We start from the raw sequence: 24,353 nt of genomic DNA, 5'->3' as shown, positions 1-24,353 counted from the left end.
TTCAGACACATCTTGGTTGTTATTACGTCCAATCCAAGGGCCGGCTAATTTGTTTTCGAATATTCACGGTCGTGGTGGTTCCTCAAGCCAAAGTCACCAAGTACGATACCTTCACCTACACGCGTGTGCAGGCGAATCGATGGACTCGAATCGATGGAATTGAGATACTGTCCAAACTTCGAATCCCTGCGAATCCTTCGTATTGCTCAACGTCGATATCTCCTACTATCACAAAGCTGAAGGGCTTCGTAATGTGTCCACACCGTAGAGTCATGTCAGCCAATATTATTGAAGAAGGAGCGAAACTTCGAGATCGAAACTCTCGTCACTTGAAATATCTCGCCAGTACTTGAGACATTAGAGGTTGGTGGTGATCTTGTAGGATTGTTGCGAGGGCAGGACGACGGTGCAAAGCGGAGGGCTTTCTGGGGCAACTTGAATCAGTTGCTGGATCAGTACAACGTGGCGGTTGATTGTGACTTGTACACAGGTCACAAAACAGAGGCACACAGCTTGGGTACTTCATCGTCCAGCGTCCAATAAAGAGAAAATGACAACCATTCAAGCTTACAAACTTAACTGTTGACTACTCTTTATATGATAACTGTTCGGAGACATGATAATAACTACAAAAGGTTTGAAAAATGTGCGAAAAGGAGAAGCAAATCTACAATCTTTTTTGTTTTGTTTCATGATATACAAGTCCCCTCTCTCCTTCATCTCTCTCCCCCGTCTCTAACTTCAAAACACAATATGTTCATCCTCATCAACATGCGTATCCAAAGCCGCCATCTTTCCCAACAATGTAATAACATTTTCAGGTGCAGCAACATGCCAATCAGCAGCAGTCAATTTACTTCCATGACCAATAGTAACCGTAAACAAGCCTTCATTTTCTATTGCTGCTGTAGCTCCAATCCATGCTGGTGTTGGTGCAGAATTCAGTGATGTTGGTGACGAGTCTTCATTGATGTTGAAGCCTGGGTTGCTGATACTATGTGTATATGGTGGTGATGACATTGTTGGTACAGCAGGTGATGGCTGGTATACAGGTCCTGTTGGTGGCGAATCTGCTGGTAGAGTTACTGGTGATTGAGTCATGTTCATGTCACTATTATTTTGGTCTGCTGCTGTCATTGTCGGACTTATTTTAGGGTTTGTTACACCCAATCCAGTAGTTGGTGATATTGTTGTTGAATAGGAACTACTGGTTGATGGTCGTGGTGGTTGAAGGATGTTGGCTGTTGATTGACGACGCAAGACTTTAAACATGTCTTCGTCTGTCTTGTCATCTCCAACACATAAGATAAAGTCTACATTTGGGTTGGCCAAGACTAGACGTTTGACTATTTCACCCTTGTTGATTGAGATAGGACGGACCTTTGAGAATGAAAAATATGCAATAGGTGAGAAAGCTGCGGAAAAAGGCAAGATATATTGATGATCTATGCTCACTTCCAGAGTCTTCTTTCCCACTAAGATTTCGACAGGGAGTTTTGACAATATAGCATTCTCCAGGTGATTGCGACATTCGTTACATTGGAACGTACTAATGGGAAAACAAGTGGGATGAGAACACCGAACAAAAAACGCCGAAATTTACAGCTTTTTAGTGACTTACCCAAACTCAGGATCGGCCATACGATAATGCCACGTAATAGCAGCTCGTTTACGTTCAACAAATGATGCAGGAGTACGTTCGGTATAATATTCAAAGATATCTTGAACATCAGTCATCCATCCCATATCAATGTCAGCCGCAACATTGATCCAATTAGTGGATTCAGTACTGGTGGCTGGATGCTTGATGAAACAACCATGCTCGGCACTATACAGCATGTTTAATGATTTAGATCATTGAAAACAAAGTCATAAAGATTGCAAAAACAGGAGAAAGATCTCACCTCAAACCCAGTCCTGGTATATGTCCCAACCACTGATCCATAGTAGCTTGATCACGTCCTGAAATAATGTAGACCACATTATTGGGATCTCGTGCCAAAGTTTCCAAAGATTGCAACATTTCAGGAGGTGGGAAGGCCGCAGTTGGTAATTTGACGATAGGAGTCAAAGTACCCTACATCGTGACCATATCAGCAACTGCTTTTTTAGGAGCCAACAGCAACTGATTTCAAAATAAAATAAAACTCACATCATAATCAAACATAAGCAATCGCTGAGTAGCTGCTTGACATTTGCTGAGCAATTTGGCTTCATCCAATATGGGAGTCGATTTGCTTTGCATAGGGATCCTAGTGACTTCTCGTAACTGAGAAACAAAAGACGCTGCCCAGAATAATGCTGTATGATTGACGACATGATCGTATAGTTGCTATCGTTATACGAAGGGGATATTAGAAAAAATTATTCTCCCAGAAGGAAAAAATCTGGCGGTAACAACCTGCATACCTGCTGTTTGTTGAACTTCTCCTCCTGCGACATGGTCAGCGCCTCATGGATAGCATTTGCAACACCAACGTAATCCCATGGGTTCACCAACATGGCAGCACTCAAACTTCCAGCGGTACCAGTAAACTCACTGAGAATCAATGGTCCCAGATTCTCTTGTTGGCAAGCAACAAATTCGTGACTGGTGGTGTTCATACCATCACGTACAGATGTGATGAGAGCAGTATCAGCTACAGACAAGAGAGCAAAGTATTCATCTTGGTCGAGATGCTGGTGGAAGTGATGTACAGGTGAGAATTCTAGGGATCCAAAAGTTCCGTTTATGCGAGACACTAGTTCAGACACTTTGGCTTCCAGTTTTGGTTGTTCGCGTTGTGGTGGTGTAGTCACTTGAATCAAGACAACCTATTTGACGACGAGAGCGAGATATTTGAGCAAACGAGGGAAAAAAGGAAAACATGATTAAAAGCCATATCAGAACTGACCTTTCCAAGGAATTCAGGATACATAATCATAAACCTCTCAAAAGCATTCAACTTGTGCTGAATACCCTTGATATGATCCAACTTGTCACGACCAATGATAATCTTTTTGCCAGCATACATATCTCGAATAATAGCCATCTTGTCTTGAACAGAAGCCATCTTACGACGAGCTTCGACACGATGGATATCAATACCGATTGGGAATGTAGCGACAGTTACAAGCATTCCCTTATATTCAACACCTTTTGGAGATGACTCTAATCCAAGCACTCGAGTGCAAGTACTTATAAAGTGACGAGCGTATGAGTATGTTTGAAAGCCAATTAGATTGGCACCTAATACGCCTTGTAACATTTCCTTGCGACCTAGTTTGAGTACGTTGCAAAAGTTGGAACAAATACAAGTAGACAGAGAAGGATGTGCACTTACGAGGTAAACACCTGAAGATCTCTGAACTGGGGAATGGCGTATGTAGGAAGAAGCCGATGGTAGCTTGTGGTAGTGCCTTTCGAAGCATGGCGGGTACCAATAGCAAGTGATAATCGTGAACCCAAACTGGAAGAAACAGGCAAAGATTTAAAGACTCAATCCCATTTAGGTCATTTAGCTGAATCAATGATCATTTTTACTTGTAGGAACTTACTGATATCATTTGGCTCATATGCAGCAATGACAGCATCAGCAAACTTCTGGTTTACAATGACATAGTCAGCCCAATGTTTTGATTCTTGAGTAGCGTTTCCATTCACTACAGTTTCCCATAATATATAGTGAAATAGAGGCCATAGTTCTAAACAGGTTGGTGGAAACATAAAGTTAGTTTTGAGTGTGCAAAAAAAATCCTAGATTACACAGGATTGCAACCACATCCATTTCTCTTACCAGTCTTGCAATATCCTTCATAATGATTTGTAGCAGCCTTATCATCCAGAAACACTGGTAAGCACTTTTTCGAATCCCATAATATATCACTCAACTGAGCTTGTTGCTCACTAGTGACTTTACTCGACGGCAATTCATTACCTCGAGCATCAGTCATGACACCAACCCATCCAATATGCACAACCTCATCACCACGATCAGTCAGAGATCGAATACCAGAGTACAGAGCCGAATGCCCACGACGTGATTTCAGGTTCCATTGCACATCACTGGTAGTGTTGCTACTATTGTTACTAGCACCATTACTATTGTTGCTGGTACGGTTTGGGCTTGGAAGCATCATTGATGGTGGTAGCGATGTAGATATTAGTGCAGGCATCGTTTTGGGCGATTGGACTAGAGGTGATGAAGGTGGTGACGGGTTTGGCGATGGCTGTCCATAAGCTACTGAAGCCGGGTTTTGGATGGATCGAGTTGTAGTGCTAGAGTATGATGCAGCTGTAGTGGTACGTGGTGATGCAGTTGCAGACAACATGCTTCGAGATACAGCTCCTCTACCGTCATCATCGCTGTCAATATCTGCGTCATCATCGTCGACGAGGAGACCACCTTCATCCGAGTCTGAGCTATCAGCGTTATACGTGACGGCGGAAGCATTGACGTTTGGAGCACTGCTAGAGTATGATCTATTCATATTTGCGTATTGTTGTGCCAGGACTTGTTTATATATGTTTGCGGAAGAAGCTGATGGCGATGCAGATCCGTTTCGAGAGGGAGTTGGGCTGCTCCCACTTACGATGATATTAAGTGGATGAGGTCGTGGTGGACCAACTCCCGTAACAGCAGCAGAAGTCTGTGACGGCAGAGTAGCGACAGTAGCGATTGGAGCATAGGGCACCATCCTGTGCAGAGAAGACGATGAGACGGTTCTGTTGAGCAAAGACAGTTGAGCGATAGACTGGCTAGAAGGCACAGTATTTGGATTTACAAGCACATGGCTGCCATTTGAGCTCGATGTGCGGGATTGATTGGTTCCTGATGTTGATTCTGGAGCAACATGGCATGTATATGGCAGATGATGAGTGACACATACGATACGACCAGCTCGTAATTGCAGGAAATTATAGTCAGAAAGCAGCATTGTACTTGGACGACGATAATTTTTGACGTCTTCTCGGAACGAGGCAGCATCTTGTCTGATTTGTGCCTGTTCAGCCGCCGTTGTAGTGCCTTGTGTAGCTCCCCATGATGCTGATGAATTAGTGGAGCCCACCATCATGATTATTGCTTGATCTTTACCCCTCTACGGTCTGTCTACAATACTTTGAATGGAGAAATGCGGTGTGAGTAAGGTTTTTGAGCTTATCTGACAAGGTTCGGACAAAGCATGCGCTTTTCGTAGGGGCCTCTCAAACGGCCATCACGAGGCGGAACAATTGTATTCTGGGATGCATTCTTCGCGTCGTCCGGCCTGATTATGCAAACCAGTCACAATCACGTTTTGGACTTTTTAAAATAACGGCAAAAAATACCAACTGACACGACACTTCAACAACTAGACTGTTCAGCTTTGATTTTTGATCTGTCTATCTGTCTAGTGAAACTAATTATATTTATGTACCTTTTTATATGCAACAACAACTCGCAGTTTTTCAGATCATTATGATGTTAATTTAATTGGCGGCTCCGGGAGACCTTAGTACGACGAAGCGCGTTAGAAGTCACACAATAGCAGAGAAGAGTCAAATCCTTGACACTTTACATACCAAACTCGTCAACTTTACTATTACTAGACGGCAGCTTGGTGGATCCAACATTTGGTAGTTCTGGTTCTGCAGTGGCTTCTTGTAAATAACTAGGTTCTCCCTCTTCTTCTACAGCCAGCTCATCTCCCAATGCATCCAATTCTAGTGTTTGGCATGTCAGTGTACACGTTGAAAACCGTGTCTGATCAACTTATTTCTCACCTGCTTCTAAATCAGCCTCATCGAGATCATCAGGTAGACCATATGTCCTTCCTAGAGCTTCTTGCACTTCGTTGGCTTGATCCAACAAGTCTTCCATATCGTCTTGTATTCGCTGTGTGAGTTGATGAAGTGTCAGTCCGATCACTTTGTCAAGTGCTCCTTGATACAGGTACACTTTTGAATACTGCTTTACCTCGACTTTGTCAATATTTATCTTCTTGTATTGATTCTTCAATTCCTTGTTTGCGACCTTCATGGCGTCCACTGTCACCAGTGTATTCTTGAGATTCTCCGTGGCCATATTCGCTATGAGAGTTGTCATATCAGCGTGTATAGTAGGAAGCAATCAATGTACGTTCTCTCCTTCTGCAATAGCCTATCTCTTCCTTCTCCCATACAATCAACCAAGCACTTGCCGCCACACAATGATTACCTTGTTCCATATTGAAAGATTGATTCATGAGCTGATCACGTTGGCCTTCATACATTTTCTTTTGTTTTAGTATCCTCAATGCTTTCTGTTTGACGGCATTCTTTGCAGGTCCCTCTCTCATTTTGGACATTTGTTCCTTGTACTTGATCAATTCAGCATCCAATTTCCTCATCTTGACCTCCACCGAGTCAACACGGCCATCAGTCTTATGCGTAGAATATGTTAAATTATGAAAATAACATCACAACACCACATCGAATTCACATAATTTAACATACCGAGGAGATAGCATCGTTCAAAGTTACTTTTGGTTTGGGCTTGCTAGTGCCAAAGAACCTATTCATGGCCATTCAATGAAGTATTTTGCTTTGTTGAGCTGCTGGTAACTCTCTGTTCTAATCTACTTTTGCCGAACAGAACGATTGTTTTGGAGTGTTTGGTCAGGAATCACGTCCCGTAGCATAGCAAAAGGAGGAGAGAACAAGGATCAATATCGTTATTGGAGCTTTATTTGCGTAACACACGTACTTTTAAGATTTGAAACTAGTAAGAAACTCGAGAAACGAGCAAGGCGCTTATGAACGATGCTTTGACTTACTTGGACACGCTGCCGACTCATGATATAATGGCGTAGATATAAATTGTAACGCGTAATAAATTCAAATCTCGACCTTTTCACCAACCAAATCATGTTTTGTCTAGTCTCTGCCCTCTTTTTTTTCAGCCCAACTTTTTGCGCTTGAGAGTTGAGAATCAAATAAGGAAGGATAACAAACAGAGACAACTCTATCAAAAAGTATATATTATTATAGTATGAGCGGTTGGGATGACAATACTTCTAATGACCTTGTAGCTAAAACTGGGTCATTGAGTCTGGGCGATGCCAAACAACAACAAGCAGCAGTCAATGGAAGCAACGGGCATATCAATGGAGCACAACAATATCCTCCATCTAATGCCAATATAGACAGGTCCAGTGCTGGTGGCGGTACTCCAACTAGAGGCAGATATGTCCCTCCTGGAATGAGGTCGGCATCACAATCTTCCCTCAATTCAAATGCTGCTCCCTTTGTCGATCAACGAGGTCCTCCTCCTCAGGGTCGCTACTCTGAAACAAGGTATTTGATTGTCTATTATACATCTTGCAATCTGGTCTGTACTGCCTCTGCCACAATGACAAGCGAGTGTGTGGAGAAACGCTGTAAAGGAGTAAATTTTTTTCGGCATGTTTTGATGATGGTATCAGAATGGGTATTGAATGAATTAGTAGTTATCTATCGCTCGTTCATGATGTCGATATGATCAATACCTCTTTGATCGCCTTTCAATGTTTGAACAACCACTCCCAAGGAGAGTGTTTAGTCACGGCCAAGCAGCAGAAAAACATTGCTCGATTGAAGACATACATCAATCGCTGTGAGCTAACCCATCATCATATATTGTAGACCTCAGGAACACGGCCGAGAATGGTCTGGAAATGGCATGCAAAACGCTCGTTCTCAATCTATGGAATCATTCAATAGTGGTGGACGACCAGGTGGTTGGACTCCAAGATCTTCTACTGGATCATATGGTGCTCCCAATCGTGGTGGTGGAGGCGACTATGGCAGTACTCCAAACTTGAGTGCTCGTCCTCCCATGACTTATAAAAAAGATCCAAGTGACGAATTCTACGACTTCCCTGAAATAAAACCTAGAGATGCCCGTATCGAGCAACAATTATATGGTGCCCAAATGTCGTCTGGTATCAACTTTGAAAAGTATGATGACATTCCTGTAGAAGCGTCAGGCTCACAAGTGCCAAACCCCATCACAAACTTCATCGAATCGGAAATGCATCCACTATGTAAATCCAATGTATCTCTAGCCGGGTATAATCATCCTACACCCGTCCAACGTCACGCCGTATCAATCGTCACTGCAGGTCGAGACTTGATGGCTTGTGCTCAAACTGGATCGGGAAAGACAGCTGCCTTCTTGCTCCCAATCTTGTCTCAAAACTTTAAGGACGGTCCACCTCCTCGTCCCAGCAACACTCGTCAAGTGTTTCCCGTATCACTTGTATTGGCTCCTACTCGTGAATTGGCTCTTCAAATCTATGAAGAAGCCAAGAAATTCTCGTATCGATCTTGGGTCCGCCCTTGTGTCGTATATGGTGGTGTCCCTATAGTAGAACAGTTACGAGATATTGAACGAGGCTGCGAATTGCTTGTTGCTACTCCAGGCCGATTATTGGACTTGTTTGAACGTGGCAAACTCTCTCTACGTTGTGTCAAGTACCTGGTGCTTGACGAAGCTGATCGGTAAGTACTAGGTTGCTGTGATCTTTGAGTTTATGGTTGCAGTGTAGATATGGTTGGGGTGAAAACGCTTCGTGGAGTAGTTTTTCCAAACCTTTTTTTGCCTACAGTTTTTCTTACACTCTTGTCAATCCCAATTTAGAATGTTGGATATGGGTTTTGAACCTCAAATCCGTCGTATTGTAGAAAAGGAAGACATGCCACAACAGCGTCAAACTCTAATGTTCTCAGCAACATTCCCTCGCAACATCCAAATCTTGGCTCGTGATTTCCTTCACGACTATATATTCTTGACTGTAGGTCGTGTAGGATCAACATCAGAAAACATCACTCAAAGAATCGAATATGTAGAAGATCCAGATAAACGATCCGTGTTGCTCGACATCTTGCATACCGATGCCCAACTCGCATCCCAAAACACCGCTACACTCAACCTCACATTGGTGTTTGTAGAAACGAAACGAGCAGCCGATATATTGTGTAATTACCTACAATCCAATAATTTCCCAGCCACATCCATTCACGGTGATCGCACACAAGGTGAACGTGAAGCAGCACTGAAATCTTTCCGAACAGGTTATACCCCAGTATTGGTAGCAACAGCTGTAGCTGCTAGAGGTCTTGATATCCCCAACGTGACTCACGTAGTCAACTACGACTTGCCATCCGATATCGATGATTATGTTCATCGAATTGGACGTACAGGTCGTGCCGGAAATACTGGAAGGGCCACTGCCTTCTTCGATCCTTCTCGCGATAAAGGTATCATCAAGGATTTGATGGATATCTTGCGTGAAGCAAACCAGGACGTGCCTGACTGGCTTGAACAATGTCGACGACGATTGGAAGGAGATTTCTTCAATCGTGCATACTCTTCTGGACGTGGCGGTGGAGGACGTGGTCGTGGACGTGGTGGCGGATCTCGATTCGGAGCTACTGATGCTCGAAAGTGAGTATGGCTGAACCCTCCAGTGTTTTTGTTTTTGTTTAGCACGTTTCTCGAAAACAACATCTAACTCCACTCTGCGTGATTAGGGAACCTGGATATCGCCCCAATTCAGGTGGCGGTGGATATGGCGGTGGACGAGGTGGTGGAGGTCAAGGTGGCCAACAAGACATGTGGTCAGGCTCCTCAGGTGGAAATGGAGGAGGTTCTTGGTTTTAAGCAAAATAGGAACCTATTTAGGATGAACTGCCAAAGCCAAACCACCAAGCCCCTTTTATTATCAACAACATTGATACAGCCAATTAGCTAAATCAACAAAACCACACAGCACACGAAAACAACAAATCCCCCCTTTTCTTCATATGAAGGGAAGGTATTATTGCTAGAATATATGTGAAAAATTCGCTCAGGAAACTTTTATAGATGGGTGCGGCTTACATTAACTTACATATGGAAGCCCGACATTTTTTCCCACCCAAACACCACAACACCAAACAAACTCGTATTGTTACTGTATATACGCCCTCATCTATAAGAATAAAAAACCTTTTAAGTAGAATAATGGGTGTCTTGTCCGAGTCGTGTTTAATTCCTCGTAGTCTTTTTAGAAGCGATGTTCTACTCGACTCTAGGAGCTCATCTTGCTCGTGAATCTTCATTCAAATGCGGAATATTGAATAATGTCTTGTTGCGAATCTTGGGGTCTATGATGGTGGGGGTCACTGCACAGATTGTCAAAGTGTCCTGAGTATGAAATCGTGTGCGATGTAGTTGGGCATCGATTGTAACAGTCCTTAGTTTGAATTTCAGAGAGCCAGCTTTCAGAAGAATATCTCTATTTTAATACTACGCGTAATGTACACCACACTGACCATTACACGATGCAGTTTGAGCGCAACCAAAGCCACATCACGCAAGGAAATCGTCATTATCTACGTCCTTGATTTCCATGTGGTCCTCCCAATCAGAAGACACCCCGTTCAGAGTCATTCGCTTCTCAAATGCGCCCACAAAGATTTCCCACTGTTGACCTTCTGGACTATCACTCAGAAACTCGACGAGTTCACCACTTGCTTCACGAATCGTGTTATTGCCAAAGGATAGCTTGAGCTTTGAAGCAGGTTGGTTTCGATTCTTTGCTGCTTCAGCGACAGTATTGAGCGAGACGGTTCTGCTTCTGGGATCTATACTCAAACTGCTCAAGTTTGGCATTTCGGATATCAGGGCAATCATTATATTATGGGGAATCTCAAAATTATCCAAAGTCAGGTCTGTGACATTACTTCCATGTTCAATAATAAGGATGAGGTCAAACTCATCCTCTGTATACTGAGATAGTCGTAGCTTGTTAAGTTGACTACCCCTCGTAGTCAAGTATCTTATAAACTGGCCACGGTTGGCATCTGCTACCGACATAATTACAGTGTTTAGATGAGGGAATTCGAGTTGGAATACTGGTCGATTGATTGTGGTGATGAGATCGTGTGGAATGTGCAGGCCATCACTGTTTATATCTTCGTCTTCCTCGGCCATTGAGCGACGATTCGTCAGGGCAATCTCCTGCATGGTACAGTGATTCGCTTCAATTATACTACAAATGTCAGTTGGGTTTGCATGCTTCACACTAGACATGACAAGCGATTTAAGCTTGCCTTTCGTCCCGTCATACTCGGTCAAATGATGATTGGGATAAAGGATTACATTGACTAGTGATAACGTCTTCAGGTTGACGTATGTTACTAAACGGATATCAGCTGCTTGGTACAGGTCGACATTATCTAGTTTCAGCTCTGTGATACTATCTGAGCTACTATACTTCAATGCCTCTAAAAGTGGATGAGCTCGTTCGATTCTGTAACCATAATATGGAATCCCAAATGTCAGACTCTGGAGACGCTGAGACCGTGTGAAGCTTATAGCAGCTTCGATTTGAGAATCTTTCCCAGCTAGAATGACTAGATCTTTTATGACTGCTGACTTTGCGGCAAATTCCTCGAATTCTCGCATCCAAAGGTGTCGGCTTCTAGTTCGAGCCTAGTCACGGTACTAGGCAGCCAGCGCACAAGAGGTTGTAAGAGGGAATCCTTCAACGGGATATCTGCAGCCAGGCTACATGCTCTAACCAATTGGGTAGCCACATTAACAACATATTCATTGGCCATTTCCCTTAATCGCATTCCCTCATCTGCAGTCAGCGACCACTCGTCTCGGCCTTTAAGGAATTCTTTCTTGAATAGAGAGCGCCACCAGTGTGACAGAGATGCAAAGCGGTAGGACTTTACGTTTAGGAAGACGGCTTGAGTGTACATATTGTTTGTTGGCCGTTTTCTATTTCTCAGCATTAATAGAAGACACTCTGCTTCAGAGGGCTTCAGAGATGTAGGCGGAAGGTATGCATCGTATTCAGCTCCCTACGAAGAGTCTGTCAGTCCAAAGAACAACTTTCATTCATTTTCACAATTAAGGACGGCGAAGACATACACGACCGAGAGTGTGATATAAACATTTGACTGCAATGGAATTCATATCCTTGCAAGTCCTTGCCAGCGTTCCAAGAGATCGGTCACAGGCCAAATTTGAGACAATTAAGTGCCATAATTCAATGGGAAGATTTGGCTCTATTTGAAGGAGTGAAGGACGGGCGAGACGGTGAATTTCCACTAGTATCTTCAGCATAGCATTGAAAACTATTAGGCAAAATTCTAGGTACCTTCACCGATTCCTGCTTTGTCATCAGATGAACGTTTTGATGAAGTTGATGGCAGACTAGCAACGAAGGAGCAAGTTAGAGAAGGAACTAGTCCAAATGAAAACATCATTGGAATAGTTACTTGGATGCATCTAAACCACTCTCAATGCTAGATAGCATGATCTCCAAGGTTCCAACAAATGTTGCGTCGAGGTTTGGCGGAGAGGAGATCTCAGAACAAGTCAGACTATAAATTACCCTGCAGCTCTTTTATAACCAGCTGTGTGCCCTGACCGTAGGGCTCCCTTTGCTTTGCTCGAAGCGCCCCTTGCGTTACGTGTTTCCTGGTGATTGCAAACTTTGCAGGCGTCAATCACTATTGTTAGATACAAAGGAATTTGGCGCACTAGATGCGGAACGATCGCGAAACAGCTAAAAAGAGTAAGACTGCTCGTTGGTAACCCACTTCTTGGTGAGCTTTCAAGAAGCAGACAACCGCTTCGCAACACTTCATTAAAGGTACTGTGTAAACTGTGGGGTATATATATGAATAAGCCAACTAAATACTACAAGTGGGTACATTTGGGTATCTGGGTATCTGAACCAGCACTTGGAAAACGAATACGAAAATAACAAACTTTAAAATCCCCAAACATTAAAAACTCTTTTGGCCAGTCCCGTCATATAGAAGACAGGGTTCAGCATTTTTTTAAATCCTCAGCATTTGTTTGTACTGCTCGTCAGAGAGGATTCCAGCATTCTTCAACACGTTTGGTACTGCTGGTGATGGAGCTGGTGCTGGAGCTACAGTCGGCTTGATGTATACCGGGTAGCTCACTACATCCATCTTAGATTCCTTCATTGGTACTCCGAATGTGTTGATGGATGTTTCGTTAGCATTGAAAGCACTACAAGAGATTTTGGTTAGCAACTTTGTGTCAGTGGTGATTTGGTGATGGGCCATTTCACACAGCACCATTGAGATAAGACATACCTGATTTGCTTCGATTGTCCTCTCGTTTGCCTTCGGATAACCAATCCAATAATAGCCAACAGACACAATAGACCAGCAACTACAATTCCAGCCAAGGCAGGAGGAGACAGATGTTGAGTTGGGATTGTTGATGATGAGTAGACCACCGAGCCACCAGCAGCCGCGGCAGATGAGGTAGAGTTTATTTCGGCAAGCTTGCCGCCACAAGATGTGTATGAGATGGCGACAATGCCAGCATTCAAGTCACCATTGTTAATTTTCTTGAACATGGCTGGAGTAAGATCAAGCCCGCCTAATATGTGAAGATATGTGTTAGATTTGTGGAGAAAAGGCGTCGATGACAAACGACATAAAACCAGCGAGTAGTCAGACCAGATCAACTTGCCTGATGGACATCCTGGACATTCATCCTTGACGACACAGTTGGCAGAGCCGTGAGGTCCTTTGACGGTCAGACATCGTCCACAAGAGCTGGATTTGTAGTCTGCTTCTGACTAACCAAGAAAACGAGGAGTGCGCTGTGAGTTTCGACATCGCGTGCGTGTGCATTCCACAAGGGAAACAACCGCTGGCATTAAAAAGAAAGCACAAAGTCTGGAAGGATTCTACTCACCATAGCACAGACCATGTCATTTGCAGAGATCCAGACACCATTGCAAGAACCAACTTGGTCGCCAACATACCTACAAGGCGAGGAACGAAATGATTAAAATTTCATTGCAATGACAGTGATGTAACACAGGTCAAAGCATCAAAAGCACTATTGAAACACGTACCAAGAAGCGCGTCCGCGTTTGTTCAGTCGCCCTTCAGCAGGCACGACTCGAAGAGAAGCAGTTCCGTAAGTAACAGCGTCCATTGCGACTTAATACGTGATTGCGTGAGGGATTTAAGAGTTGCAGAGATTGTCTCAGATTTTTGGTGGTAGTGAAATGCGTGTTGGATATAGGTTTGAAATTCTTGTTCGAGCAGGAAGTTTAGAGCACTGGACACTCAATCCGAGCGTGCCCATTTAGGCTTTCAAAAACCTGGAAATCCGAGCATTCCGAGCGAGGCTTAAACACATCCGCATCTTTCGAACACCCTTTTACAGACAATGACACCATCTTCAGACTAGGGTAGCAAGGAGCGACACATCTTGCATCTCATACCACTCAACAACAATTCGATCCACCTGATCAATTGATTCAGAGAAGCCCCATCATCCATCATCTCTATGCAAAAAAGCATTTTTCGCAATACACAATTTCAAAAATTTGAGAGCTATAACACATCAAACTTGTGTGCACGACGTTCGTTTGACGTGTCAAATTGCTGTACGAACATTGCAGTTACCACAGTTTAGTTGCTGGGCGTCCTCTTTGATGCAACAAAATGTCATTTGAGTTCAAACACGGTCGCTGTGTGGCGAAAGGTCATAGTGAATAGCCTGACTTATGTCTCTTCGGAGCAAGTAATTTGCTGTGAGAAGCTTCCTGTTCTTGTTGGGGCTTGGTACTGCAGAATATTGAGCAAATAATGTTGCAAACATCGTTTCATAGATCGGTGTTTGCTGGATTTCGGAAGTGAAAAATCCGTAAATCTGTGTCGGTATTTCACTACTTACTGCGGACTCGCTGACGGATGGATTTGCCTAAGAACAAGGCAAAAGTTCTAGTCTGTCATCAACATCTGGTGTTGAAGTATCCAGCCGTCCAAGAATCCGACGCTTTTAAGGAAAGTACCAATTGTGCGTCTCATACTAGTTATTGCATTGAAGATCTCGAATATTCACTCGTTGCCTTTATCGAATTAGAGCGTCATTTGCTTGTGACGAATAATTTCGAATGTCCTTTTTCCATGTCGAATTCAACACCCAGCCCAACATTCCACGAGATCTCGTTGTGCATATCAGTCTACCCGTATGTGGACTCGAACCACCGCACCTAAATTACTTAACTACGACTGCAGCTGCGCCTGGAGTGGTCACATTATACGATTCTTGACAGGAAGGGGCTCTCAGTTCAAAGTGCTGGGCCTGCTCAAATATACAGAGGCCGAGTTTGATATTGGACTCATTGTTCAGCAATCTGGTTATCTGGAAGACTTGACTGTGGATAACTTTGACCAGGGCAAGCATATCGTGATTCATCTGATATCCAGGATGGTGAAGCTGGAATTTCTACTTAAATTCCCAACGAGTGGAGGGATTTCGCTCAATCTTGTAGAAGAGCCAGCAAGGAATCCAAGTCGACAGTCCTCAAAATTTCTGACTTGACTTCGGTCACTTTGGACCACATACACACTCTGTGAGCTAATGGAAGATAGAAGTGATTGATCACGCGGTCTACAATTTTAAAAGTTTACGGGTGTGGTCCAGAAGCGGTTGGAGACCATTAATGTCATGGGGTGGTTGGATGAAAGTACACTGCTCAAGGACGTCGACAATGATGTTTACATCATCCGCCTTCTGTATCTGCAGTCGTGCGTAATGAAATGCAGTATGCTTATATGTTGGTTTTTGATTATGTGCAGCATCCGTGAATAGATTCTCTCTGATGCATACACTCGCCTCCATGGTTTTTTTCGGAACACAAAAACTTTCACAAGTCTTTATTGAAGATACTGCTTCATGATGGGAATTGTTCACGAGGGATAAGAAAAGGTCGCAGCTACAATGCACACCTTCGCAATCATCCAAACATTTCGCTACACTTCAACACTCAAAAGGTTACTGTGTTGACTGTTGGGGTATATATATGAAAAAGTAAAGCGACTCTATACAAATGTGCATCATTTGGAAATGTGCATCATTTGGGTATCTACTTGGGTATCTACTTGGGTATCTAAGGTGTTTCTATACCAAAACTTGGCAAAACCGAATATAATGAAAAAAACAAAACTAATCCCCATAAATTAATGACTCTTTTAAGACCAGTATCCCTGTCGATTTATAAGACTGGTGGGTGGCAATTTTTTTGATCAGATCCTTAGCATCTGTTTGTACTGCTCGTCTGAGAGAATGCCAGCATTCTTCAAGACGTTTGGTACAGCGGGTGATGGTGCTGGAGCTGGAGCTACAGCGGGTGCCGTGTATACTGGGTAGCTCTCTACATCCATCTTGGCTTCCTTCATTGGCAGGCCGAACGTGTTTACGGATGTTTCTTTGGCATTGAATTCACTACAAGTGATAATGATTGTTAGCAACTTGGGCGTTAAGATACGTAGCTTTTTCAAGGACTCACTTTATTTTCCTAGAAGCCCCTCTCGTCTGCCTTCGAATAATCAATCCAACAACAGCCAACAGACACAACAGCCCAGCGACGACAATTCCAGCCAAAGCAGGAGGAGACAGCTGTTGAGCAGGGATTGTTGACGACGAGTAGACCACCGAGCCACCAGCTGCAGCGGCAGATGAGGTAGAGTTTATTTCGGCAAGCTTGCCGCCACAAGATGTGTATGAGATGCTGACGATGCCGGCGTTCAAGTCACCATTGTTGATTTTTTTGAACATGGCAGGGGTAAGATCAAGCCCGCCTAAGATATGATGGTGAGTGTTAGATTAGTGGACAAGAAGGCAACGAAGCCCAAGCGACAAAAAAACTAGGAATCGAACTTGCCTGATGGACATCCTGGACACTCGTCCTTGACGACGCAGTTGGCAGAGCCGTGAGGTCCAGTAACGGTTAGGCATCTTCCACAAGAGCTTGATTTGTAGTCTGCTTCTGACTAAGCAAAAGAAACTGGTGTAAGTTCGATATGCTATGTGTACGAGCTCTCCAAAGCGGATGCAGGAGTTCGCACTGAAAGGGCACCCAAAGTCTTGAAGTATATAGCTCACCATAGCACAGACCATATCATTCGCAGAGATCCATACACCATTGCACGAACCAACTTGGTCGCCAACATACCTGAACAAAAGTGAAGCAAATCGTTAAAAATCCATGATCAAATACTTGGATCCACCACGAATCAGTGCATGAAAAGCAAATAACCAAAACACATACCAAGAAGCGCGTCCACGTTTGCTCAATCGTCCTTCAGGCACTTCAGACATGACTCGAAGAGAAGCAGTTCCATAAGTGATGGCGTCCATTGTGATACTTTGATACGTGATGCTGTGAGGTATGGTAGTGTTGAAGAAATTTTTCTAGTTTTTGGTAGAGAAATGAATGGTTTTTCTAGCTGAGAGATTCTTGGACGAATTGTGTCAACCTTTTTTTTGTTTGAGACAACCGGACACCATTACACCATTGTCCATGGCTCACCCGAAGAGCAGTCTGAAACACGGCCAAGCTTCCATTCCATTCCGACCGCTTGAAAAATTTCCCCCCTTGTTTAGATTAGTCTGTTTCAGCATATCGGACGACTGCATACATTTTTGCTAGTATGACTCCCATTGTAGAGTCCTCCACTTATGCAGTGGCATTATGTTGTCAATTCCTGCCTAAAGCATCGCGCTCTATCATAAGGAAGCGATCGATTTCTCGCCATCTGCAAAAAATACATTTTTCAAAATAGACACTTTTTCAAGACAAACGACCGCCAAGCTTTTGAGTGCCAGCATTCATTTTTACGTGTTGGCTGTCGAGATCCGCATTCTAATCTATGGCAACTAGCTACTAGACGCGCCCTTGACCAATGACGAAAAACTTGTTTTCAAGAGAAGAAAATGTATTGTGCTGTACAGAGTTTATATGAGTTAGTGCCGAGAGTGGACTATGGAAGATATGAAAATGACTAGAATCTAATAGGAAATAGACGCGGTTAGATATGGTCCGGCACATTTGCTACTGTGACATGAAGACAGGTACAAAACATACCTTGCAATGGAAAAAGTTTTCTAATGTGTTTTCAATGGGAGGCAGAAGCATTGGATCGTTTCTAAATATCGAGATTTACCATGTCAGAATTATTATCATCCCAATAGAATGCTTCATCAGCATCAACTTGGCAAACTTTATACCGATTTGGATTGAGTTATTCCAGTTTCGACATGAACCCCAAACTTGTTCAACTCTTCCACAATCCTTTTGTTGCTCATCTTGAGTTGATTGAGCTCGAATTGTAGCGAGCTAGACTGATCCAGAGCAACGTCATCAAAGATATTCGTATTTGAAACCATCATTCCCCACGATGGTCGTTCATCAACAGACGAGTATCCCGAAATACGACAGAATATAAATGCTGGATCATCTGTTATACAAGCTGGATATAGCCCTATAGACACGGCTACAGCTTCGGTGACTTTTATGGCGGAAGATATTTCGCATGGGATTATGTGTGCTGTGAATTCACAACCTACTGATTGTGTTGATGTTGATTCGAGGTATTCAGACACCATATCCCGTTCAGTTGGATCTACTAGATCTACGAGGCGTGTACCGTATAGTTGACTTGGTGTAGCACCCTTGAGGATTTGCGAATCGGATGTAGATGAAATATACAGGAAGAAGCCTTCTACAGACATTTTGGCCCATATATCGGATTTTATTGGTAAACTACCACGGTCGGATAGAGGCAAGTCACCTGTTAGTACTGATGATGGAGTCCAGTCTAGAGCTAGTTCCCGTTGTGACAGCTCACCCGTTGTTCTTTGACGGCCAGACAAGACAAAGCATTTAGTCTTTTTACGATTCTTCATCTCATACTTGTGGCCAGTGATTTCGACCCATACATATCCACCAATACGTTTTCGGAATCGATATATAGCAGATATGTTTCCATTCAATGTAGAAAACTTGAGTTCTCTCATTAGAGAAATCAAGTCTCCCGGATGACAGAATTTATCAATATTCCTGCCGATAAGCTCACCAGCTTCGAAATCAAACATGTCTTTACATGATGCTGGCGAAGCAAACAAGATGATGCCTCGTGACGACAAGATATGTATAAAGTCGGGCCCATTCTGTACCAAGTTATAGTGGCTCAGAGTTTCTGGATCTATGGTACCCTCTGGATATGCAGATGGCTCATGCTCTGCAATAGACTCTACATCAAAGTCAAAGTCTGGTGGTTGTTGTTGTTCATCCTCTTCTTGTTGCCCCATTCCTGACGATGCAGCAGCAATTGTAGCCCCAGAAGTCATATTCTCATCGACGCTAGGCGTTCGTCCTGATGTAGTAGATCCACCTATGAACGACGGCGATGATTGTCCAAAGAGATCGGGTATATCATCAGGACTTGTCGGTATTTGGAATGGGTTGCTTGAATACGGGCGCATACCGGTTGATTTGCCAAGATCTGGCATAGTTTGTAGTGGAGCCTGCTGTTGCACATTCCTCATCATTTGTGGCGGTTGTGGTATTGATGGCATCGGTGCTGTTGTTGATGAGGCAGATGGTATCGGATGTGCGGACTCGTGTTGTTCTTTGCTGTTGAAGTCTATAACATACGAGCCGTCTAAATAAGAGATCGATGTTTTTGTTAACGACATGTGTTACGGAATGAAACTCTCATAATCGACATCTGCGGTACGATTCGATAATGACACACATCACTGAATGATGAAAATTTTCACAATCGATAGGTCACAACTAACCTTCAAGCCTCCTAAGAATGGCTCGTGACTGCTGCATCATGTCAACTTGAAAGCCAACAAAATACGAGGTTTCACCCGATCCAAGATCAATCGGCACGACTGTTATGAGATTGACGAATGGCTCTCCAGACTTTTTATAATTGATGTTGATATATTGACATTCCTGTCTGTTTTCAATTGATGATTTGAGTTGCTGGACGACAGAGTTATCGACGAATCGACGTATGCTGCCCTTCTCAACGAGACCATCGGGAGCTAGATACATGATTATGAAGAGTTAATTTGTTTTAAGGTTTAAAAAAACTATGATTTAAATCTAAAAGATGTGCTTACATTGCAAAAATCTGCAGTTCTTGCCCATAATTTCTTGCCCAGAGTAGCCCGTCAGTCGCTCGAATGATTCAGAAGCGTATACAATCGGCATATCGGCCTTTTTGGCGTCCACAACGAGAAAAGACGACGATAAATCAACTGGCCCTAGATCAATCACTGGATTCGGGCGATGAGCAACTCGAGAGAGTATTCCGATCATGTCGATTCCCGACGAAGAATACAATCCAGAAGTCGGAAATGCCATTGGCTGTTGTCCTGGAGGTCTCAAGACTGTTTGAAAAAGGAAACGTGTTAAGTGCCATGCGACGAGAGCTTCATCCAATGCTGGATTTTTCAATGACGGAGAAACTAGATACGACTAGTATTGAGTTCGTACAGTAAGATTCCATCGGGTTTGTAGCCGTCATTTGCATAGCAGGAAAAGCTGAGCTCCTCATATCGGCAGGAGTTGATGACATTGTCTTTTGGCGTTTTGGTGGTCTACAGACAGATCGCGGATGAGAACCGGGATAATCAAAGTCATTTATCAGCGTGCTGTACATACGGTGGTAGTGGCCGATCCTGCAACATGGATGGTTGTTGTCGAGTTTCAACAACGTTGCGTTCCATGTGAGAGAGTTTTGAATCCACCCATTGCTTGAGGAAGACTTCTTGCCCTTGATTATGGGCCTTAATTATGGGCGATGAAACTGCAGTGGCGAACGGGGAAGGTTCAAGGAGCGAGGTTAGATTCGATGACATCCGTTCCTGCTGTTTTCTGTTGTCCAAGTAAGAATCAGTGCAGCGACACTATGTAAAGATGATGTAGTAGCTGTTCCTGCGATAACAAGAACTATATCTAGGGCGTATAAGTGTGAAATGAAATTGGTGATAATCTGCAACTTTTTTGTACCCCCAAGTAAATCCTTTGTTTCTCCTCCTTCATTGAAGATCATGGGGAGAGATCGAATCGGAGAGTTAAACACAAAGGGCATGCAGAAAATATTGATCTATGATCACATGAACATCATATTTGAAGCTTTTTTCTTTCATTGAATACTTGAAGTTTGTCCCTTGTCGCGTCTCCACATTGTGTGTGAATTGCTGATTGCCGCAAACGGATACCCCAAGGAACCCACGCTTTGCCATGCTCTGGAAGTGGCCGTAAGAGCTTTAATGGACCACTTCAATGGCCCTTCTTTAGCCATACTTCGCTTAGCTTCCATTCATGTAATCGAAATTGCGGCACAAGTGGTTGGCTTATATTATAAGTTTCAAGAAACACAACATTGCAATAATTAAAACGTTTATAACGATTGTATATTATCATATTACTCGCTTTGAAACCAATTAACAATTCTCTTCCATCAAGCCAAACTATCTAAGCTGGTACTACTATCCCAATTCACACTGCCAAGTCCTGCTCTCGACCCAGACCTAGACATGGGCTCATAAGCCTTGTTTTCAATTTCGTTTGCTGTTCCTTGATAGATTGGATTGTTGACAATGGAACTGCTAGTTCCAGCAGCTGCTGCACCACGACCAAATCCTCCATTCATCATCTTTCGGCGTAGTAAGAGGCCTGCTCCAACTAGTGCTACGGCACCTGCACACACCCCTACAAGCAAAGATGAGAGTCTCAGTTTTAGCAACTGTGTGTAATTTCAAAAATTCCTGATATCCAATGACTCGGATGATGCTCTTACCACCAATGAGAAGAGGATTAGCTGCTAAAGAGTCCGATGTAGGTGACGAAGAGGATCCGGATGATAATAGGCCTGATGATGATGAAGCTCCCAACTATTATAATACAGGATTGACCGTCAGTCTCCAAAGTTCGGTACCTTATTAAATTAGTCTTACAGTTGGATATACTTCAAAAACAGGCGTAGCTGTCGCAGTGGGTGTTGGAGTCGTCTCAGCAACATAATAGTAAATGTTGGGAGTTACGGTAGGTGTTGGTGTAGCGGTACCAGCCGCAGCATAATATGTCATAGATAGCGGAGGGCTGTACGTGACGGTCGACATCGTAAGAAGTCTATAACAGAGTCAGTCTGTGTGTTTGGTTGTGAGAGCAAGTTTTGTTTGTTATTGAGTAGGAATAGGTTTGGGTTCTCGAGCGACAAGAGTCGTTGCTTTCGGCAAGGAGCTCTTAAGAGGTGATTTGACGCTTATATAGCGCAATACATGGATATCGGTGCTATTGCATCTCCCTTATACCTCTAATTATATATCGATATATCGCATTGCGGCAACTACATTTCACAACAACACCAAAGTTTTTCTCAAACATAGTCTTCCAATTACAGACTTGGGAATCCTTTAAATATATTTCAGAGCTGAAATGATGACAGTAAAAATCTACTTGGGTATGTGATGGACACAAAAAAATCCACCACGTCTTAAACATAAACACTAAACTTAAGCTAAAGAAAGATGACTTTCACCAAACGATCCCAACCAATTACCATTACCCTCCGAAGCCTGAGGCTCATACAATGGATTTTCATTCTGACGAGCACCAGCCTCGTACATTGGGTTCGACGACAAGTTAACACTTGAAAACAAGTCAGCTTCAGATGGTGAAACCGTGTTTTCATTAATCCTTCTCTTGCGCATAAACATTCCAGCTGCGACGGCGGCTGCACCGGCACCGGTAGCACCAATGGAGGCGTAGATTACAGTGTTGGATGTACCGGCAGGGGCATCAGATGGGGATGGAGAAGGAGCTGCTGATGGAGTGGTGGTTGAGGGGGTTGATTCACCGGCGATGGCGCCAGATGTTGATTGTGGGGCACTGGAAACTTGGGCTGATGCGACGATGGTTGATGGAGCAGCTGAGGGTGCAGCTGATGCAACTGGTGAAGCGATGGTGGATGGTTTAATCGAGGCCACCTATATTCCCAAATGAACATGTTAGATGGCTTTTTAAGATGGACGTCCTTCCTGTCAATTACTTACAGGTGAGGCAACGACGGTACTTGGGGCGGCAGATGGAGCAGCTGATGGGTTAGGGCTTGCAGCGACAGAAGTCAGAGTTGAAGCGACTGGGCTTGGAGCGGCAGAAGTTAAAGTAGAAGCGACGGGACTAGGAGCAGCTGATGTCAATGCAGAAGCAACTGGGCTTGGAGCCTGTTAAAAATGCATCATGATCAGCTTTAATTACGAGTTTCGAGCGAATGAGGTACTTTCAGACTTACGGCAGAGGCACGGATGGTTGAAGCAACCGGACTTGGAGCAGCGGAAGTTACGGTCGAGGCGATGGGGCTTGGAGCCTACGGAAAACGGTGAACTGTTAGTTTCTGTTGATCGTTCAAAAACGAAATCGTATGTTCGGACTTACAGCAGAAGCACGGACGGTAGAGGCGACTGGGCTTGGAACGACAGAAGTCAAGGTTGAAGCAACTGGGCTTGGAGCGGCAGAAGTCAAGGTTGAAGCAACTGGGCTTGGAGCAGCTGAAGTTAGGGTTGAGGCGACGGGGCTTGGAGCCTACGGAAAACGGTGAACTGTTAGTTTCTGTCAACCGTTCGAAATCGTATGTTCAGACTTACAGCAGAAGCACGGATGGTAGAGGCGACTGGGCTTGGAGCGGCAGAAGTCAAGGTTGAAGCAACTGGGCTTGGAGCAGCTGAAGTTACGGTTGAGGCAACGGGGCTTGGTGCCTATTGAAAAATTGTGATGTCAGATATTGTGTGGGGTGAAGTTTTCACAGAATCAAATAAAATTACAGCAGAGGCACGGATCGTGGAAGCTACTGGGCTTGCGGCCTAAATCCAGTAAAAAGCACGTTAGCAAAACACGTTTCAGGATCTCCTCACAAAACCCCCCCAATCACTCCGCAACAAATACTTACAGGACTAGCAGTTGGTGCAATAGCGAAATTAGTCTGCGTAACGTCCGGCGTAATAACAACCCTAAAGTACACCCTTTTGTTGATATTACTGTTACAATCACCAGGCCATTGCATGCTAGTCGTATACTGGGACCCAGCCAAATTCTGTAGCGTAACTGGTATGTTTCCCCAAGTAGGTAAATCGGCATAACAGGTTTGGACTGATGCCATGTTCTGCCCGTTGGTCCATGATGCGTCGTTATAGTTGACTTGGGTCATCATTTGCCAGTAGTCGGTGACGTTGGCGTCCGGGGTGATCCAGCTCGTCCAGGGAGACTGGGCATTGTTGGATGTTTGGTTGGGTTTGAGGTTAACGGTGTGGGTTGTGGAGGGGGCGATTTGAAGCTTCCATGGTGATCTGTTGGTAAAATGAAAGGAAGATGTTAGTTGGGATTGGTTTGTTGTTATGCTGTGGATAGATTTGCAAAGAGTTCATATGCAAGAACGGAAAATGCATGAGTACGTACCCCATGGAGCCAGTGGCAGCATACACTTTTCCGTCAATCCATATAATAGCATCAAC

At 43.8% G+C, this 24,353-nt stretch overlaps 4 protein-coding genes across 4 annotated transcripts; 1 reads left to right on the top strand and 3 right to left on the bottom strand.

The window, feature by feature from the left end:
* Positions 1-741: 741 nt before the first annotated feature.
* SmJEL517_g00320 (uncharacterized protein) lies at positions 742-5,055 on the bottom strand (the record flags this gene model as incomplete). Its single annotated transcript, XM_031166250.1, has 10 exons — positions 742-1,380; positions 1,456-1,549; positions 1,622-1,828; positions 1,905-2,077; positions 2,153-2,332; positions 2,410-2,814; positions 2,895-3,259; positions 3,324-3,449; positions 3,538-3,684; positions 3,777-5,055. The coding sequence occupies 10 exons, from the start codon at positions 5,053-5,055 to the stop codon at positions 742-744; spliced, it is 3,615 nt and encodes a 1,204-aa protein (XP_031028053.1).
* Positions 5,056-5,436: 381 nt separating this feature from the next.
* Positions 5,437-6,526, bottom strand: SmJEL517_g00319 (uncharacterized protein; the record flags this gene model as incomplete). The annotated part of the gene is made up of 6 exons (XM_031166249.1): positions 5,437-5,471; positions 5,543-5,683; positions 5,744-5,855; positions 5,937-6,049; positions 6,177-6,381; positions 6,455-6,526. 6 exons carry the CDS (start codon positions 6,524-6,526, stop codon positions 5,437-5,439), a joined length of 678 nt encoding a protein of 225 aa, XP_031027797.1.
* A 463-nt stretch (positions 6,527-6,989) lies between these two features.
* SmJEL517_g00318 (uncharacterized protein) lies at positions 6,990-9,641 on the top strand (the record flags this gene model as incomplete). Its single annotated transcript, XM_031166248.1, has 4 exons — positions 6,990-7,294; positions 7,622-8,479; positions 8,619-9,425; positions 9,512-9,641. The coding sequence occupies 4 exons, from the start codon at positions 6,990-6,992 to the stop codon at positions 9,639-9,641; spliced, it is 2,100 nt and encodes a 699-aa protein (XP_031027798.1).
* An 8,403-nt stretch (positions 9,642-18,044) lies between these two features.
* SmJEL517_g00317 (uncharacterized protein) lies at positions 18,045-20,699 on the bottom strand (the record flags this gene model as incomplete). The annotated part of the gene is made up of 5 exons (XM_031166247.1): positions 18,045-19,486; positions 19,626-19,880; positions 19,959-20,228; positions 20,335-20,438; positions 20,503-20,699. 5 exons carry the CDS (start codon positions 20,697-20,699, stop codon positions 18,045-18,047), a joined length of 2,268 nt encoding a protein of 755 aa, XP_031027789.1.
* Between the last annotated feature and the right edge of the window lie 3,654 nt (positions 20,700-24,353).

The sequence above is a fragment of the Synchytrium microbalum genome (genome assembly GCF_006535985.1).
Source record: "Synchytrium microbalum strain JEL517 chromosome Unknown SmJEL517_scf0001, whole genome shotgun sequence".
Taxonomy (NCBI): Eukaryota; Fungi; Chytridiomycota; class Chytridiomycetes; order Synchytriales; family Synchytriaceae; genus Synchytrium; species Synchytrium microbalum.
The sequence above is the reverse complement of the archived record's forward strand: the minus strand, read 5'-3'. Positions and strand labels throughout refer to the sequence as shown.